Source organism: Erpetoichthys calabaricus, chromosome 8 (genome assembly GCF_900747795.2).
Source record: "Erpetoichthys calabaricus chromosome 8, fErpCal1.3, whole genome shotgun sequence".
Taxonomy (NCBI): domain Eukaryota; kingdom Metazoa; phylum Chordata; class Cladistia; order Polypteriformes; family Polypteridae; genus Erpetoichthys; species Erpetoichthys calabaricus.
Genome location: NC_041401.2, coordinates 99128197 through 99147464, shown reverse-complemented (window position 1 = coordinate 99147464; position 19268 = coordinate 99128197). Strand labels below are relative to the sequence as shown.

At 38.7% G+C, this 19268-nt stretch overlaps 1 protein-coding gene across 2 annotated transcripts in view; it reads right to left on the bottom strand.

Annotated features, from left to right (window-relative positions):
* The window catches only part of si:dkey-183i3.6 (LAT2 domain-containing protein), a 109950-nt gene that overhangs the window by 45549 nt on the left and 45133 nt on the right, over positions 1–19268 (bottom strand). For both annotated transcript variants that reach the window (XM_051930798.1, XM_051930799.1), the window contains exon 4: positions 2422–2456. In XM_051930798.1, the coding sequence (XP_051786758.1) occupies positions 2422–2456 (35 nt within the window). The remainder of the gene's footprint in view (positions 1–2421; positions 2457–19268) is intronic.

Sequence of the window (19268 nt, the reverse complement as noted above, 5' to 3'; positions counted from 1 at the left end):
TAACTGGTTTATGATACAGTGATAGAGGTCTGCTGTAAACCAATAATTTTACTGCTAGTTTTTATGATGTTGTCAAGATGGCTTATGTTCTTAATGCTGAGGTTGCCAAACCAACATATAAAAGCAAATGTAATAAGGGACTTATTATTAATAAAAAGTGTAATTATGGTTTTGTCCACTTTAAAACAATTGAGTGTCCTAAGAAAAAATAGCCATGTCTGCCACCTCTACAAGTTTGTTCTGTGTTAAGATGAACGTTTAGTCTGTTATAAATGACTGTCTGTACATATTTGTAGTGCTCTACCATGTGCACTGTCTCCCCTTCAATTAAAGCTCGGACAGTGGAAGGACAGGAGCAGCTAAGATCAGCAACCATACCTAGCATTAAGAAGAAATGATCATTGAACAAATTCGTCCACAACAGGTTCATAGTTGTCCTCCTTATCTTGCATCTTTTAAAGATTCCAGGGGTACCGGGCCACCATTCTGCTGTTCCTGTGGCAAAATTAAAATCATCCCTGAGCCCTGAAATGGTTCTGATGCTGTGTTTAAAGATGCCATAGATGTGTACAGTTGCGTGGTGAGTATGGGGCAGAGAGAGTTGAGGTTGGTAACAGAAAGAGAGAGGAAGAGAGTGAAAATGAGACAGACGAGAGTGGAAAGAGTGAGTAGTGAGCATATGGGAAAGCCACAAGTCTGGCACCCTGAATCTAAGGCATAAGTCATGCACAGTTATCAAAGGGCAAACTAAGCTGACATTCACAAGTGACACAAAAAACTGAAAGCAAAAAACGTATGGATTTTATTTGTCAGGATATTAGACCACAAGACAATGTGTCAAAACGATTTTATTGAATTTAAAAAGCACTTGATTCACACAACAGCCAGAACAGGCACATTTGATACAGTACCAATACAATGCTGCCATATTCTTCAGTGAAATTTCAGCATGTGAAAAACAAACAGTTGGTAAAAATGTTGCCCTCCTTTCCAACTTACACACTGGCTGTGGATGAAATCTGAGCCTATACAGTTTAAGCAAAAGAAGATTAAGAGGTGACATGATTGAAGTGTTTAAAATTATGAAGGGAATTAGTACAGTGGATCGAGACTGTTATTTTAAAACTAGACAAAGAGCCCATTTCGACAACGTAAGATGAAACGGGCATGAGTAGAATAGTAGTAAGTATAAGCACCACAAACCTGATATAGGTGTATTGAATGAATGCGTAATTGAATCAGAATGCGTAATTAGGCTTCGAGCTGTAGTCGAAATTGCCTTTTAGGCCTCTAGAGCTTTAATCGAAGTCGCCTTTCTCTTTGAATTTTTGCGGCTGTAAATTCGCTGCCTGCCGCGATGTTGGGGTTGGATGTCAGTCGAAGTCGCCTTTCTCTTTGAATTTTCGCGGCCGTAAATCCGCCGCCTGTCACGATATCGGTCTCGTAAGGTTTTTCGGGCAGCTGCGCAGAAGGCGACTGCGCATTCGGCTTTGGACGGACGTGAGTGAGTGAGTGAGTGAGTGAGTGAGTGAGTGAGTGAGTGAGTGAGTGAGTGAGTGAGTGAGTGAGTGAGTGAGTGAGTGAGTGAGTGAGTGAGGAGGCTGGCGAATTATGTATTAAGATGAGTTCATTAAGAACATGGGGACACAGTTGGAAACTTGTTAAGGGTAAATTTCGACACAAACATTAGGAAGTTTTTCTTTCACAAAGAATGATAGACACGTGGAATAAGCTACCAAGTAGTGTGGTAGACAGTAAGACTTTAGGAACTTTAAAAACTCGACTTGATGTTTTTTTGGAAGAAATAAGTGGATAGGACTGGTGAGCTTTGTTGGGCCGAATGGTCTGTTCTCGTCTAGAGTGTTCTAATGTTCTAATGAAGCAAGTCAAAAAGAAAAAAAAAACCCTGACCATCAGGTGTAAGTAACTTACTTGCTTTCCCCCTTCCAAAATAAAAAATGCACGCCTCATTTTTGTACTGGCAGCTTTTCTCCTGATTCAAACACTCTTACCTGTGACTCCCACTCTCAGTGTATCTATCCTGGCAAGAGCAGCCATTTTTAAAACCTTTCTGGGTAAGAGATAACTCTCAAATTCTAACACAGCCACCTGATGACCCCTGAAAATTGTCTTCTTGATCCTTGAACTCTAAGTGTAGGCTGTGTTTACACATTCAAGGCTCTAGCATGGGGGGCTTTCACCGTAGAAGTAACCCTTTAGAACAGATACTGTACATCTTCCCCCAATTAGAGACACAGCTTTAGTTTGTTTTTTTCCAGATTTCTTTATGTGATCTGAGTTTCTCTGTCTGGCTTCTTTTATCCACACCCTTATAGCAGAGTAACCCATGGTAGTAATTTTTATCTTCCTCACATTCTCATGAATGCTGAACTTGTGAACAAAGCAGGTAGATAAAATTACCTGTTTTGGACCGGACCACAAATCCTCTTTCCTGGCTGAAAGGAAACAAAAGAGAAAAGTTCATATTAAAAATAAAATTATACACAGATTAGGCAGAATGGTCTAATGGATTAGGACTTGGGTGCCCAACCTGGGATGCCATAATTAAAGAAACATTAGTTCATATATATGACACTGTTGTGACTTGTAAATCACTTTGTGTTATGTTTAAGTAAATGTAAATTATAGTACATTTTAGTAGCAGTAAACCAAAGAATATAACCAGTTTGCTGAGGAGAAACTACTGGCTACAGGCTTTGATGATGTGTACAGCATATACAACATGCAGATGCTTTTTATTGACCGAAGTTTGTTTTTAAGTTCATTTGCATGAAAATGTAATTTTATTTTCTGATTGTTTGCTCCTAAATTTAACTTTTGTTTCACAATAAGGGCCCATGCATTAATTTTTAGAGCTTTTTTCAAATTTTTCATCTGTTTTATTTACAGCTGGAAAAGAGCCACATTGAGCATGCGTTTGGAGGCTGAAGAAGCTGAATTGGCTTTTAATTATTTTACAAATCACACAGGGGTGGGGGAAAAGGCTGAAATGGAGGCACTCTGCACAACAAAACATTAGGTAAATTAATGGTATCCTCGGTATTTAAATAAAAAAATGAGGCATGAATCCATAATAGAGAGAGAAGAAAAAAGTAGAACAGAATATTAGGTAAATTAGTTACATTGCAATGAAACTGGCAAGTGATATCAGTAGGAAGAAATTGATGGCAAAGCTCGTGTTCTAATGGTTAAATGATATCTAATCAAATAGTTTGTAGATGTTGGAGTTTGGACACAGAAGGCAAAGGCTGTAATGTAGGGAGCAAAGAAGAACCTCTATGTTATTAGACATAGTCACATTGGGAAGCAAACAGGAGAAATAAAAAATAGTGACGGCAGATGAAAATCTAGAAGCATTTGAGTGTTAGTTCACCATGGACGGTCACACAGTAGGCTGTAAAAGAGTATGAGAAACTGCAGTGTAAAGGCAAGGTGTGTGATAATTCCATTAACAATGAATATAGGTGCTTATAAATGGTCAAAAGGCATAAAACAGCTACTTGTAATTCATTTGAAGCTATGTTTCAATACCTCTTTAAAAACAGAGATGAACAGCTTCATCCAGACTGATTTAAAAATTAGGCTAACACAATATCAGTCTCTTATGGAGCAAATGAGACCTGTACAACTGAAATTAGTTAAATTAGAACTGTAAGGTTATGAGTAAACCTTAGACACATAGCCAGTCCACAGTCTGTGGGGAAAGTCTACTTGAATATTTGTTAATTCTTTGTAACTTCTTGATCAAGCTGCTTGGGCAAGCCTTGATGTTATCAGCTTTTACAGATCAAATAATTTAACTGTCCATCTTAAACACACAAACAGTAAGCTTGTAAATGAACTCACCCTTTACAGATGCAGGACATGCTTTATAATTATAGGGAACAAACCGTAATATTATCATTTTACTTGAGGGGCCTACATCCAGGACATGTTGTGGACAAACATGGCCTGAGTTTAACCAATGCTACTTTACACAACATCTAGGCAGAGGGGATCTTAGACTTGAGGTCTAAAGTTGCTGATGTCACCACTGGACCAATATCAGATTACATGAATAGAAATTGCTGGCCATGTCAAACTGGATAACTCTGCGACGACTTTCCAGCACAGTTTCATATTTCCAAAGATATGCAAACTCACCCCTTTTTTTGACAGCCAATAATGGCTGATGAAGTTGGTTCCCTTCTGAAGATTTTACAGGTACAACTTGAGCTCTTTTTATCTTTTTCCATATTATCATGGTACATAAAACATGAGATACTGTATCTGACATGCAAGCCTCTCTTCTGTTTGCTTCTGGGTTTTCTCATGAACACATAGCCCGCCACACGACGACTCTACGACTTGTTGAGGTGAGTCGCAGTCTAGATGAATTATGTTACTGGGGATGTCAGACTATGCGATCATGGAAGCACACTGCAACTACTTTGAGCTCTCTAAGATTATGTAAATGAAGTGTATTACTGAAAATCACTGAAGAAGTTTTGTAAAGTGACAAGGCCTCAATAAAAAGCATCTTGCGCCATTCAAAAAATGTGATTCACACATTTAGGGTATTTGATTCTCCTGTGTTTTTTCGTATTATCAGATACATAAAGTTCAAAGTGTATGTGTTCATTCTTTATGAAATTCCATACCCTATGTCTAACCTCAACAAAATTTTGCACACATATCTCACTTATGGATAGAGTACTTTGGAACCCAAAATTTTGACCCTGGCGGGCACCTTTGTTTTTTTCTTTTTTGTTTTTTTTTTTACTACAGTTAGTTTTAAGGACAGTGCCACCTGGTGGTCCACAGCAAGTCAAACACCAGAACAAAATAAAGCCAAACTAGCAGACACAAAGACCAGAGCTCAAAATGACCTACTCTGGCAACACCGGGTGCTGCTTCTAGAGTTTTTAATAAAAATGTTCCTCACCCAGACTAAGAGTGGAACTTGTTTCTTCCACAGTGGCCTAAAGCCAATAAGCCAAAATCAAATTACTAATACACCAAAATCTACTTTCCATCAAATGGATTGGAACTGTTTTTAGCAACACAGAAATATGATGTTATAGCAGTAAAGCAGCGTTACTCAGTTCTAGAGCTTGAAACGAGTATAATACAAATAGATGCATGTTATTTAGAAAATAACAGACAAAATCAAAAAGGTTGCCCATTTACTTAAAGGATGACTGAAATATGAGTCTGTTTCAAATAGAAGATGAGCTACATCTTAGTGAGGATATACAGTATGTATTTGACTAGAAAGCAGGAATTCCCAGCACAAATAATGGCCATACTGTATGCAACATTTATATAATATTGAAAACAAAAGTTTACAGGAGGATGTTTGAGTAATAGGGGGCATTAAATCATCCAAATATTACGTGGGAAAGCTGTATAAAAAGTCATACACAGGTACAGGAATTCAAAAATATAATTAATGATACCTTAAAAACAGTATGCTAATACAAGGAGAAGAGGAGATGCCAGTCTAGATTTATTGTTTTGTAATAATCAGAATAAAATTCAGAAGGTAGTGGTAATGGTATAATTAGGATACAGGAATCATAATATAATAATTTTCACAATGTCTTGGTAGAACTTGTATTCAAAAACTAAGGCTACTAAATTTAATTTTAGTCATGTAAATCTTGAGCAAACACGACTAAGTCTAAGTAAGACAAATTGAGATAAACTTTTAGGTCAAAAACCTATATTACATACAATGCATGACACGTTCATCTCAACATTTAGAAACGCTAAAACATTTACGAGAACTCTTTAGTTGGTGAATAAGGAGCTAAGAATGAAATTGCAAAAGAAAAGTGGCTATGTAACATGTATAAAATAATTAACTCCAGTATTAACCTCAGACATTGAGACAATGTGAGGGAGAGAGTTCAATATGTTATTAGGAATGCTAAAAGACAGTAAAGAGGAATGTTACATAAAAGTTGACCCAGAAAGGTTCTTTCTGTATTTCAGAAGCACAACAATGGTCAAAGAGGAAGTGTATTAGGAACAGAAAGTGTGAAATTAAAGATGCAGTAAGGGAAACAGCAATTGCTGCAAAATACTACTTTTTAGTTTATCAAATGTGAAGAAATCAATAACCTCTTATTAGCAACAGGGGCTATTAAGGAGGTATTAAGGTATTAAAGAGGTATTTAACGCTGCCAGGATTGAAGAGTACGCAATCAAATAAATAACATTTATCCTAACGGGAGGTATTTTCTGCAAAAAAGAAAATGAAAAATATAAATTGAGAATGCAATCTCTCTTTTGCAATTTCATTTTCAATGTCTGCACACAAGAATGCTGCAAAAATTAAAATTAAATAACCCCATTTGCAATTTCATTTTCAAAGACTGACATAGACTTTGAAAATGAAATTGCGAAAGAGAAATTGCATTTTCATTTTATAGTTTTAATTTTCATTTTCTTTTTTGCAGAAAATACCTCCCATATTATTCTAGAATGCTTGGAGACATAAGTGATTAAATAAATAAACCATTAATACTTATCAAAAATCACTTGACACTGGGGAAGTTCCTAAATATTGGCCAATTATTTTAAAATGGTCTAGGCCAAACATGGAAAGTATATGTGACTATGCTAAACATGCATTGGGGTGAATTAATGGAAGAAAAATATTAAAGAAAAGATTGAGCAACATGCCAAGTTTTTATGAATTAGGCAACGTTGGAGGTGCTAAGGCTATGAACATGAAAAGAAGGTTAATAAGATCTTAGCCCAACATATCCACAAGCAGGAAGTTCACAATGCAATTGTAGTGTCCTGGATTTTAAATAATACAAGTTGGAGCATAAAGATCTCCCACATGTTGAAGGGGTATAAAAAATGAATAAAGCTATCTAAAAAATTGTATACATTTCTGAAAAGTACATAAAAAACACTAATGGGTTTTAAAAATCATATGAGACAAATGGCAGAAGTTCTCCATCACTCTCTGGGTCATCTCAGGCGGGATGGCATCGATTTCCTGTCTGATCCTTTTCTTCAAATCCTCAAGAGATCGAGGACAATGTTTGAAAACCTTTTTCTTTAGGTACTCCTAAAGGAAAAAGTCACATGGGCTTAAATCTGGTGACTGTCCTTGCCACCCCACGTCTCACCTTAAAGAGAATGTCATGCTGTGTGAGCTGTTGGCCCGTCCTGTTGAAATCACACATATTCTGTCCTAGGTCTGCCAGGTGATTTTCTTTTCAGTGTGGACCCAGTTGCGCGAAGGTTAGAAATCCATTGCAAAATCATTTTCCGATCTGGTACAGATGCATTTTGACCAAGCGCAAAACATGTACAGAATGCTCTCTGTGCTGCTATCACAGAACGGTTGTTCTCATAATACACTTGAACAACAAAACCCCAATGTTTTCCGGTCCAACTCAAGATGGGTACTGAAAACAGTAGAGCCTAACCTACCGAATGAGACCTACCCCACCTCTCTACCTCCACTACAGCCCGCACACTTCTCCCTTGAAATGTGGGAGATCTGTATGCTCCACCCTGTATATTACTTTTTGCTTAACAAACAAGACAAACTGAAATACCAGATACTTGCATGGACAATTAACATCAAAGCATCTTCTTTTCCTGAACTGTACCAGGACATCAAATCATCTTCTCTTCCTGGGTTGTACTAGTAATCTTCTTCTTCTTTTGCCTGCTGCCTTCAAGGTTTGCAACAGGGGATCATCTTTTTCCTTATCTTCCTGTCTTCTGCATCTTGCTCGGTTGCAACCATCACCTGCATATCCTCTCTCACCACATCCGTAAACCTTCTCTTAGGCCTTCCTCTTTTCCTCATGCCTGGCAGCTCTATCTTTAACATTTCCCAATGTACCCAGTATCTCTCCTCTGCACATGTCCAAACTAATGCAATCTCGCCTCTCAGGCTTTGTCTCCCAACCTTCCAACCTGAGCTGACCCTCAATGAGGTAGAAGGTGACTTGTGGATTTCCTCAGCAGTGCCATTAGAGGTGTGTTGTGGGCCTTCTTTAGGCATGAAGGTTGAGTTACTGACAGTAATATGAGCAGAGGGCAACACTGTAGGATTGTCAGGTGCCACTACCTACTTTGGTTTATTTAACTTTGATGACCCATTCTGCTGAGAGATTCTGTAGGCAGTTGATCCCAGTACCTCTTTTCTAAGTTAGATAATTCTTCAAGTTATCTCACTATTCTGTGAACAATTAGCCTAATAAATACTGCATAAAGAGGCTCATGGGCCAGGCCTTGAATTTCACAACAGGATTGCAGGGATCAGGTATATCATTTCAAAATCCTGCATGGTTTAACTTGAGAAAACCTGCTCTTTCAAGAAAAAAAGGCCTTTTGTTTTCTCCATTTTTATCCAAAAATAGAATTAGTTCAGAAATAAAAATACTCGATTTGTGCAAGCCCTGACAGCATGATCACGTGACCAGTCATTTTAACCTTTAGCATCTTGTGTTTGAATGAGGGCGATAGGAATCTATATTACTAAACGACAGTTTAATTTATGCACAGATGGCGGACGCGCTGAGGCGCATGCGCACAGCGCCCATTGCGCCCCAGAGTCAAACCCAGCGGCTTCCCAGAGTCAGTAGGTGGCACCCAAACAACACAACCTGTAAACTAAACTTGCTCTAATCCACTGTGCCAGCAGTCAGTGTGGCATATTTGGTCACATGACGGTAATTCAGTATTAAAAGTAAGTTCAATTATGATTCCTAACAGTAAACGACGTCTACCTGACGACACAGCCACAGAACAACAAAGACGAGACCGCATAGATAAAAACAATAAACGGAGGCTCCTACAATGCGCTTCAAAAACACCAGACGCAAAGAAGTCACGGCTCCAGACAACAAAGATGAGACCGCGTGGATAAAAACAATACACGGAGGCTCTCTACAACGCGCTTCAGACACACCATAAGCAAAGACGTCACGGCTCCACAATGAAAGAGCTCAACTAACGGAAATACAAAATGAGCCCGTATGGATAAACACAATGAACGAACGCGCCCACAACGCTCTTCTGACACAGCAGAGGCAAAGGAGTCACGGCTCCAAATGGAAGGAGCTCAACGATTAGTAATACAAACACGAGCCCGTATGGCTACGACCTGTAAAGGAGCCCGTATGGATAAAAACAATGAACGAAGGCGCCCACACAAAGAAACCGCTTTAGTACAAATATGTTTATTTAATTAAATGAAAACTTTACTATGGCTATGACCATGACCTGTGAACTAAACCTGAGGTAAAGCGTGCACGCCAGGTTGTACAGCCGCCCAAACGCGACCGCCCACACCACCGCATATACCACGTTCGTTTAGTAATGTAGCCCTCCATGCCCGGATCCGCCGCCATGGTCACTTCAGCACGCGAATCCGCCGCCGTCAGCAAATGACTTCTCGCTGACGACACAGCCATAGAAAAACAAAAAAGAGACTGCATTGATAACAACAATAAACGAAGGCGCCTACAACGCGCTTCTGAAACACCAGAACCAGATGAGTCACAGCTTTAAAAAGAAACCGCTTTAGTACAAATATGTTTATTTAATTAAATGAACTTTCCCAGGACACACCCACCCTCCATGATATTTCATCCCTCCAAATATCAGAGGGAACAGAAAGTGATTGCCATTCTTGGATTTGCGATTCTTTTGAGAATCGCGGGCTTGCTGGTGATAGAATAAGATGTGATTGCCTGGGGGTCTGTAGTATTGACATCTTCCATATCCTGGGACATTGACAGTCATGAACCAAGATGGACTAGAACAATGATGACATGAACAACAATGCCTGATGCAAAATGCATACTGCCTTTATTCAAAACAAAGCAATCCATGTACAAATAGTGCAGGGCAGTTCATCACCTTCATCAATAAATAATTCATAAAAATTGTGCATTTCTGGAACTTAAAATAATAAATCCCATTAATATGTTAGAATCAAGAATAAAAGTAGAGTCAGGGTCAACTTAATGTTCATCCTCTGAAACCAGTGCACCCCTCACCTACATCCCTGCTCACCATTATTCCAATTATGTAACTGAAGTGGCGCATGCTCCAGAATCCTCCCAATCGCACAGTGGACACTGTAGGGAGCCATTTTGGTAACTCAGATAGATGGATGGATAGATAGATAGATAACACTTTATTTTTACCAAACAAGAAATTAAAAACTTTACAAGAGTTCAATGAAAATAACATTATAACAAATGACAACCCCCAGAGCACACACAAGACCCTCTAGCTTAGATAATAAGAGAATAGCTGCTGCTGTCAATAACAGGCTTGTAGGAGGAAATAAATTGTGGTCAGTCCTTCACAGTTATACTTTTCCCTGGTCCACAAGCACCATTAACAAAAAAGATTCACATTAAGTAAAGCTACCCTGTCTTGAGAATTTACAACCAATAAAGTTTAATGTTTTTTTCTTACAAACCGCAGTCCAACTGAAAATTCCTTCTCTGAGTGGATATGCCCATGCTTATTGGGCCTCAAAGGTACCATGAGCCAGCAAAACATACTTGCAGTTGCTCAGAAAAGCTAAATCAGGAGCAATGTCAACTATTCTGCTTCAGTCACTCCTTAATGGATCAGCAACTTAGAAGACTACATTTTTTTTATCTTCTGTCTTTACCACAGAGACACAAAGCTTAGGCTGCAAACTGGTTTTAATTACTTAAGTAAGAAAATAACAGAAACCAGATAAGCCACCACTTTTTCATTTTATTTTTTGGAAACTACATAAGTAGAAAAATGTTAAGTACAATGGCTAATCTCTCTATTATAAAAAAAAATCTTGGAAGTCTTGGAAGGAGACGAGACGTGATTTTCTCGGAGATACTTTAACGTCCCGTGAGACAAGGCAGTGAGACAAAAGGATAGCTGCTGTACAGTCTTTTAAATGTTCTAAGCACAGCTCAACATGCAGATCATGCAGCTCGGCGGCAGCAACAGCAGCAGGAAGCAAACAAGCAGCTGATTGAGCAAATGGGAGGTATAAAACAAAATGTATTTGTTTCCCATTCTATCACCGTTTTAGAGGGGGTTTTGGAGGAGCGTGTGTGTTCAGACCCCCTCTTCACAACGTGAGCGAAAGAGAGGTGAAGTGGCAAATATAGCAAATATCAAGAAATAAAAAATTAATGAAAATGAATGAAATAAACATAACAATCTCTTTAAATTGTATATCCAGTTAACTAAACCCGGGGGTGGGCCAGCGAAGTGAGCAGGGGGAGAAGCCCCCTAGTTATAATTAAAAAACAGAAATGTTCCATTACAGCTTTACAAAGAAAGCTAGAGGTGTAGGAATTCTCATACATAGAACAGTCTCATTTGTGGTATCAGATGTAGCATCTGATCCTGAAGGGAGGTATGTGATTGTCATGGGCAATTTATTTAACTGTAAAGTGATTCTAATAAATGTTTATGCACCCAATGTCGATGATAGGGAATTCATGCAAAATGTATTTGCATCCATTCCCAATGTGAACACTCATAAAATTATAATGGCTGGGGACTTTAATTGTGTTTTAAATCCACTCTTAGATAGGTCTCCTGTCACAGGGGGGATGACATCTAACACTGCAAAGACAATTACATAGTTTTCAACTGACCACAACTTATCAGACCCCTGGAGGTTTCTAAACCCAAACTCAAGAACATATTCCTTCTATTCACCAGTGCATCATTGCTATTCAAGAATTGATTATTTCTTTATAGATAATAATTTCTTGCCTACTATTAAATCTTGCAAGTACGACACTATTATTATTTCCGACCATGCCCTTCTGATCTTGGAGCTAAAATCACTATGCCCCACATACTCATCTCGCAGATGGCGTCTTAACCCACTTCTATTAGCAGATGAGAAATGTACCAAATTTTATATCAAAACAAATCAGTTTCTTCCTAGAGACAAATACATCCTCAGAGGTCTCTTCAGGAATACTCTGGGAAACACCAAAGGCCTTCTTAAGAGGACAGATTATTTCATACCTTTCCCATAGAAATAAATTAGAAACCAAAAAGGTATCAGAGTAAACCAGCTAAATTACTAGAATAGATCAAGAACATGACAGGTGTCCAAGTGAGGCTTTTCATAGGAAAAGGCAGGCTCTGCACTCAGAGCTCAACCTCTTAACAACCAAAGAAACTGAACAACTCATTTATAAATCAAGACATCATTACTATGAACATGGAGAGAAAGCTAATAAGCTCTTAGCTCAACAAATCCACACGCAAGAAGTTCACAATGCAATCCCAGCAATCACCAACACGAACGGAGATAAAATCATTGACCATAAAAATATAATGCACACATTTAGAGACTACTATAAATCCTTATATTCTGCTGAGTTTAAAGAAGACAACACACAATCTAATGCATTTCTGGATACATTACATATACCACAAATAGATACTTTTAGTGCAGAGGAACTGAATAAACCTCTGGTGCTATCAGAATTACTAGATGCTATAAAGTCACTTCAAAGCGGGAAAACAGAAAGCCCTGATGGCTACCCTGTAGAATTTTATAAGAAATTCTCCACTCAGCTAGCTCCCCTCTTATTAGCAACATTTACAGAAGCTAGAGACAATCAAATTCTACCTCAAACTTTGCGCCAAGCATTAATCACCGTCTTTCCCAAACAAAACAAGGACTTATTACAATGTGCATCATACAGACCAATTTCACTTCTGAATAATGATGTTAAGATACTCTCCAAAGTCCTAGCTAGAAGGATGGAGAAAGTGTTGCCTTTGGTAATATCACAAGATCAAACTGGATTTATTAAAGGCCGGCACTTAGCTTCCAATCTTCAACGCCTGTTTAATATAATATATTCACCTGCAAAGTCAAACACCCCAGAGATATTATTATCGTTGGATGATTGAATAGAACTACCTTTTCACTACATTAGAGAAATTTGGGTTTGGCCTGGACATTTGTGCATGGATCAAAGTACTGTATGCCAATCCAGAAGCTTCAGTTTGTATTAACAATATTTGTTCAGACTACTTTAAACTAGAACGTGGTACCAGACAAGGATGCCCACTTGTCACCACTGCTATTTGCAATCGCCATTGGACCACTGGCAGTTCACTGTCGAAATGCTTATCTGATAAAGGGGATTATCAGAGAAGGACTTAAACAGAAAATTTCTCTATATGCAGATGATATGGTACTGTATATATCAGACCCACAAAATACTGTGCCTGCAGTCTTAATAGCACTTACAGAATTTCAAAAGATCTCTGGTCTCAGAATTAATTTGAATAAATGTGTGCTCTTTCCAGTGAATTCTCAAGCATACAATATTAGATTGGACACCTTCCCTTTTATTATTGTAGATCAGTTTAAATACCATGGGGTAAATATCACAAGTAAACATAAAGCTCTTTATCAACAAAATCTCGCCGTCTGTATGGAAAAAATTAAGTAAGACTTGCATAGATGGTCAACCCTTCATCTCTCTCTAGCTGGAAGAATTAACATTGTTAAGATGAATATCCTTCCTAAGCTTCTCTTTTTATTTCAAAACATTCCAATATACATTAATAAATCATTTTTAAGCAATTGGATTCAACCATAACCTCATTTATTTGGAACTTAAAACATCCACGTATCCAAAGAGCGACCCTACAAAGACCTAAGGCAGAAGGTGGCATGGCTCTACCTTAACTTTCAGTTTTATTACTGTGCAGCAAACATACAAGCTATAAAAACCTGGATACAAATAGATGAAAATACACAGGCTTGGTCTGCAATAAAAATAAAATCCTGCAGTACTTCTTTATATTCCCTGCTTTGTGCCCCAATAAATGCAAGTTATCGCCAATATACTGATAACTTCACTCACTCAGAATATGGAACCAATGTAGAAAGCATTTTAAAGTAGAGAATCTTTTATCTGTGGCACCTCTGCATGAGAACCACCTTTTTCAACCCTTGCAAACATATGCAGTTTTTAATATCTGGAAAACATTTGGGATTAAATTGCTTAGAGATCTTTATATAGACAAACATCTTTGCATCCAATGAACAATTGCATTCCAAATTTAACTTTCGAGCAACACATTTCTTTCACTATCTTCAAATTAGAAACTTTGTTAAACAGAACCTGCCCGATTTTCCTCATCTCGCACCTTCCTCTATGCTGGAAAAAATATTGCTCAGTTTTGAGGACTCAGACAGCATTTCTGCAATATATAAAATTATTTTACAGTCCCTCCCTTTCAAAGATCCAAGAGGACAATGGGAAAAGGATCTCTCACTCAACATATCAGAAAAGGAGTGGAAGGGAGCAATGCAGAGAATTCACTCAAGCTCCATATGCGCAAAGCATACAATTATTCAACTCAAAATTATATATCGAGCACATCTGTCTCTCTTAAAACTGTCCAAAATGTTTCCAGGGCAAGATCCAACCTGCGAACTCTGCAATCAAGTTTCAGCCTCACTGGGTCACATGTTTTGGGCATCACCAAATTAACATCATTCTGGACAAAAATTTTTAAGTGCCTTTCAGACAGCCCTGGGGGGGTATTTTCTGTATGTCGCTTAAATCACCCGAGATCAGATGCCTCATCTTGGATGAGTTAATGCCAGTGAAACTCATCCGGGATAAGTCGGTTTTTCAAATGCAGCCGTGTAGTAGATTAGTCTAGCTGGATTTAATCATCCGAGATAAATGCGCGCGCCCGCATTTATTGAAAAGCCCATATATATAGAGTCTAGAAAACATGATCAGTGAGTCTTTGATAGGCTGCAACAAAATAACGAAAGAACGGGTACATTTTTTTTTTAGGACCTTTTATTCGAAGGACGTGAAGAATTTGAAGATTTAATATGCAGAAGGGGTAACACTGCAATAGCAGCCCAAACCAGACGGCTGGCAAAAAGTGTCCGACAAATTAAACGCTAAGTAGTGTGCATTGTACTTACTGAATGCAGCGTTTCATTTCCTATGTGTCAGATTAATTATTATTTAATATGTCATAATTCCAGATCAAACGTGAGCACAAGGAGAACATGGGAACAGGTTAAAGTGAAGTACTAGAATATACTTCAAACTGGTAAATATTGGTATATATAACTATTTAAAGAATTGTTGACATAAATAATCATATATAATATAAAAACACTAATTTTTAAAGTTAATAAGAAGGCAGACAAGCAAAAAACAGGTGGAGGTCCACGAGGTCCAGACCTAACCCCTGCAGAAGAGTTGGCTAACCAGCAAAATGCCCATCGCCATGTCAGGGGGACGCTCTTACCCAGAACCAGTGGCAGGATGCAGTTTTCACTTCATTTTAGGTAAAGGATGGTCATTGCATATATTTGTCCTCCATGTGTGCCACAGGTATGTTCCATATAGCCCTCTTTTTTTGTTGGGTCAGTTGCAGGGAATGTCATATCCCTAGAACTTGTGTCTGACCTACGAGATATTGACGAAGGTCAAATATTTGATGAAGACACTGTGTCTGATTATTCATCAGGAGGAGAGGTACATTTTCCAAATAATGTTTGATCAAACTCCACTCTGATCAGTCCCATGTGCCCCAATCACATTTGGAAATCCTGGGTAATGAGAATGTTAGGCTGATTGTGAGATTCTTTATGGAACTCTGGGTGTTTTTACCTGTGTGTTGCCTACCTGCAATGGCATGAAACGCCTTTTATTGTCTGCACACGCAGGTGTCCAGGAAACACTATGAAAACCCAAAGGAAATATTTCAGAGCCAAGCAGACTTTACGAATTGCCTGGCAAACTGCACTTTCAGATAAATGTTCTGCATCGCCTACAGTATATAAAAAAGTGCCACTTGCAAAAAACCTCAAAGCAATGCATATTATCTGTGTGGTTGTGAGAGCCCAACTTCGCCGAGTTTGACTTCAAATATAAGGTGCTAATAAATCTTTGAGGTACAATATTCCCCCTCGGCTAAAGCGATATCTTTCGAAAAGAATTTCCTCTGGGAGCAATAAAGGATCTTGCTGATCGCGCAAAACCCTCTCTATATGAAATTCTCTTCTTATAATTTGCGCACCGATATCAATTGGTTGCTCAGTCATGGCTTTGCCGTTCCACGCACGGACACTGATTAAGTGTGTGAGCTAATCCTTGTTTACATTGAACAAACCTGCTCCGAGCAGGTTTGAGGATTTGGATGTGTTGCTATGACAACACATCCAGCAAGAGTTTCAAAAAACCGACAGATCCAGGATTATGCCAAATCGTCAACAATTACATCTGGCTAAACGACTAATCCACGTACGAAAAATAACCCCCTGGTGTCACAATCCCTCCTAACCCATTAACAGGTGTGTTTGGTGTTCTTCCAGATGGGCTTAAAGTGGAGAAGGACAAACAAACTGTAATTGCCTTCACTACACTATTGGCACGCAGACTTATTTTGCTAAACTGGAAGAATCCTAACTTTCCTCTTTTAAGTCAGTGGGTAACTGATGTTGTATACTATTTGAATTTGGAAAAAATCAAATTCTCAGTTAGAGGATCTGTGCAGAACTTTTTCTAAACCTGGCAGGATCTAATCAATAATATTTTAGAATAAGCTCTTAAAGCACTGAGGAAGTAGATTTTCTTCCCATTTCTTTTTCTTCTCCATTTTTCTTTATCTGCTTATTAAACTCGTCAATTTATTTATTTTTACTAGCTTTAAGTTTTAATCTGTTGGCCATAATAATAATAATAATTCATTACATTTATATAGCGCTTTTCTCAGTACTCAAAGCGCTATCCACACAGGGAGGAACCGGGAAGCGAACCCACAATCTTCCACAGTCTCCTTACTGCAAGGCAGCAGCGCTACCACTGCGCCACCTGTGAGGACATGCTCTGTTTCTCAGGGGTGGGGCTTGATTTGTTGTCAATCCTATTTTTTTGTAAAAATTGACTATTTGTATGGAATGATGACAATAAAATCAATAAAATAAAAAAAAAAAACAGGAATGCAATCTTTTTTGTTGTAATATTTTCTAATGTTTTCTTATTAAAATAAATTATGATTGATTTTTTATTCAACTTTAGGTGTTTACAGTGCCAATTGCACATGACTCTAAACAAATCACTAAACCTGTATAAATTTGTAAAGAATGGTAAAATATTGTTTCCAAACTTGAATGATAGTGTCTGCCAAATCTCCACCTGAATAATAGGACAAGTATCTGTGTATCAATGTGTTCGTCCGGTTGTTATATCTCTATTATATTGTGACGCGTGAGTCATTGTCCTTCAACCGAGAGAAAACACCAAGTCCAAAGACTTCAACAAAACCATCTTTATTTCAATAAAAGCAGGAACAGTCAGGGTATTTATTCAATACACACAGACACAGCAAGCGAGCAGGGATGGGGCCAGGATATTCTGTATGCCTGCATCACCTATCGGGCAACAGTCGTGCTACGTTAGGCGGCTGTGAACTTAGTTGCCTCAGTGGCACTGAGAACCTGTGGTTGCCTTGGCGTAGGACAAGCAACACTCTACAGATACGTCAACCACTTTTTGGAGTGCAATACCGTTGGGGAGGGTCTCAAAAGAGCTAAAAAATCTCACAATATGCAATGCATTTTATTACCACAAATCTTTGTAATACAGTAATCCCTCCTCCATCGCGGGGGTTGCGTTCCAGAGCCACCCGCGAAATAAGAAAATCCGCAAAGTAGAAACCATATGTTTATATGGTTATTTTTATATTGTCATGCTTTGGTCACAGATTTGCGCAGAAACACAGGAGGTTGTAGAGAGACAGGAACGTTATTCAAACACTGCAAACAAACATTTGTCTCTTTTTCAAAAGTTTAAACTGTGCTCCATGACAAGACAGAGATGACAGTTCTGTCTCACAATTAAAAGAGTGCAAACATATCTTCCTCTTCAAAGGAGTGCGCGTCAGGAGCACAGACGGTCAGAAACAGAGAGGAAAGCAAACAAATCAATAGGGCTGTTTGGCTTTTAAGTATGCGAAGCACTGCGGCACAAAGCTGTTGAAGGCGGCAGCTCACACCCCCTCATCAGGAGCAGGGAGAGAGAGAGAGAGAGAGACAGAGAAAAACAAACAGTGAAAAATCAATACGTGCCCTTTGAGCTTTTAAGTATGCGAAGCACTGTGCAGCATGTCACTTCACGAAGCAGCTACACAGAAGGTAGCAACGTGAAGATAATCTTTCAGCATTTTTAGACGAGCGTCCGTATCGTCTAGGTGTGCGAACCGCCCCCCTGCTCACACCCTCTATGTCAGGATCAGAGAAAGTCAGCGCAAGAGAAAGAGAGAAAAGTAAGTTGGGTAGCTTCTCAGCCATCTGCCAATAGCGTCCCTTGTATGAAATCAGCTGGGCAAACCAACTGAGGAAGCATGTACCAGAAATTAAAAGACCCATTGTCCTCAGAAATCCGCGAACCAGCAAAAAATCCGCGATTTATATTTAAATATGCTTACATATAAAATCCGCAATAGAGTGAGCCGCGAAAGGCGAAGCGTGATATAGCGAGGGATCACTGTACACCATTTGTTGAAATGAAAAATTCAATGTTATTTAATTACAACATGCATTACAAAATATATTCCAATAGATTATGCAGTGCAAACATTAATGCTGTGTACACTGAGGTCTACGTAGGTTGCTTACTGTAAGTTTCAACCTGTCTTAGACAGGTAGCACAGCTAGTATCCTCTTTAATAAAATCCCTGTGTGCGTCCAGGTGTCAGTGTGTGTGTGTCTTCTGGTGAAGTGCGCATGCGCGGGGCACGGTGCAATGCGCGATATTACTGTCAGAGAAAGTTAGAGGCGTTTACTGCGAGAGGAAATTAAAGGTACACAATACAGTGACTCATATTACAGCCACATACAAGCCAGTATTACTGTCAGTGGAGATTAAAGGCACCTGTATTACCACCAGAGAAAATTAAAGGTATATTACGGACGTACGACCCAGCGGACGTACAAGACAGTATTACTGTCACAGAAAATTAAAGACACACAATACACGGCGGCAGCCCACGAAGAACGGTCAGCTCAGCAAGTAAACATCAACAAAAGAAAGGCTGAAAGACAAAGAAAAATACGACCAACAAAAAGAATGAGGTCAAAGTCCCTTGCCATTTAATATAGACTGTTCCTACTAATGTTTATGCACTACTGTTCTAGCGCCCGTTATTATAACGGGCTAAATGACTAGTAATCATAATAATATGAACAATGAAATTGACTG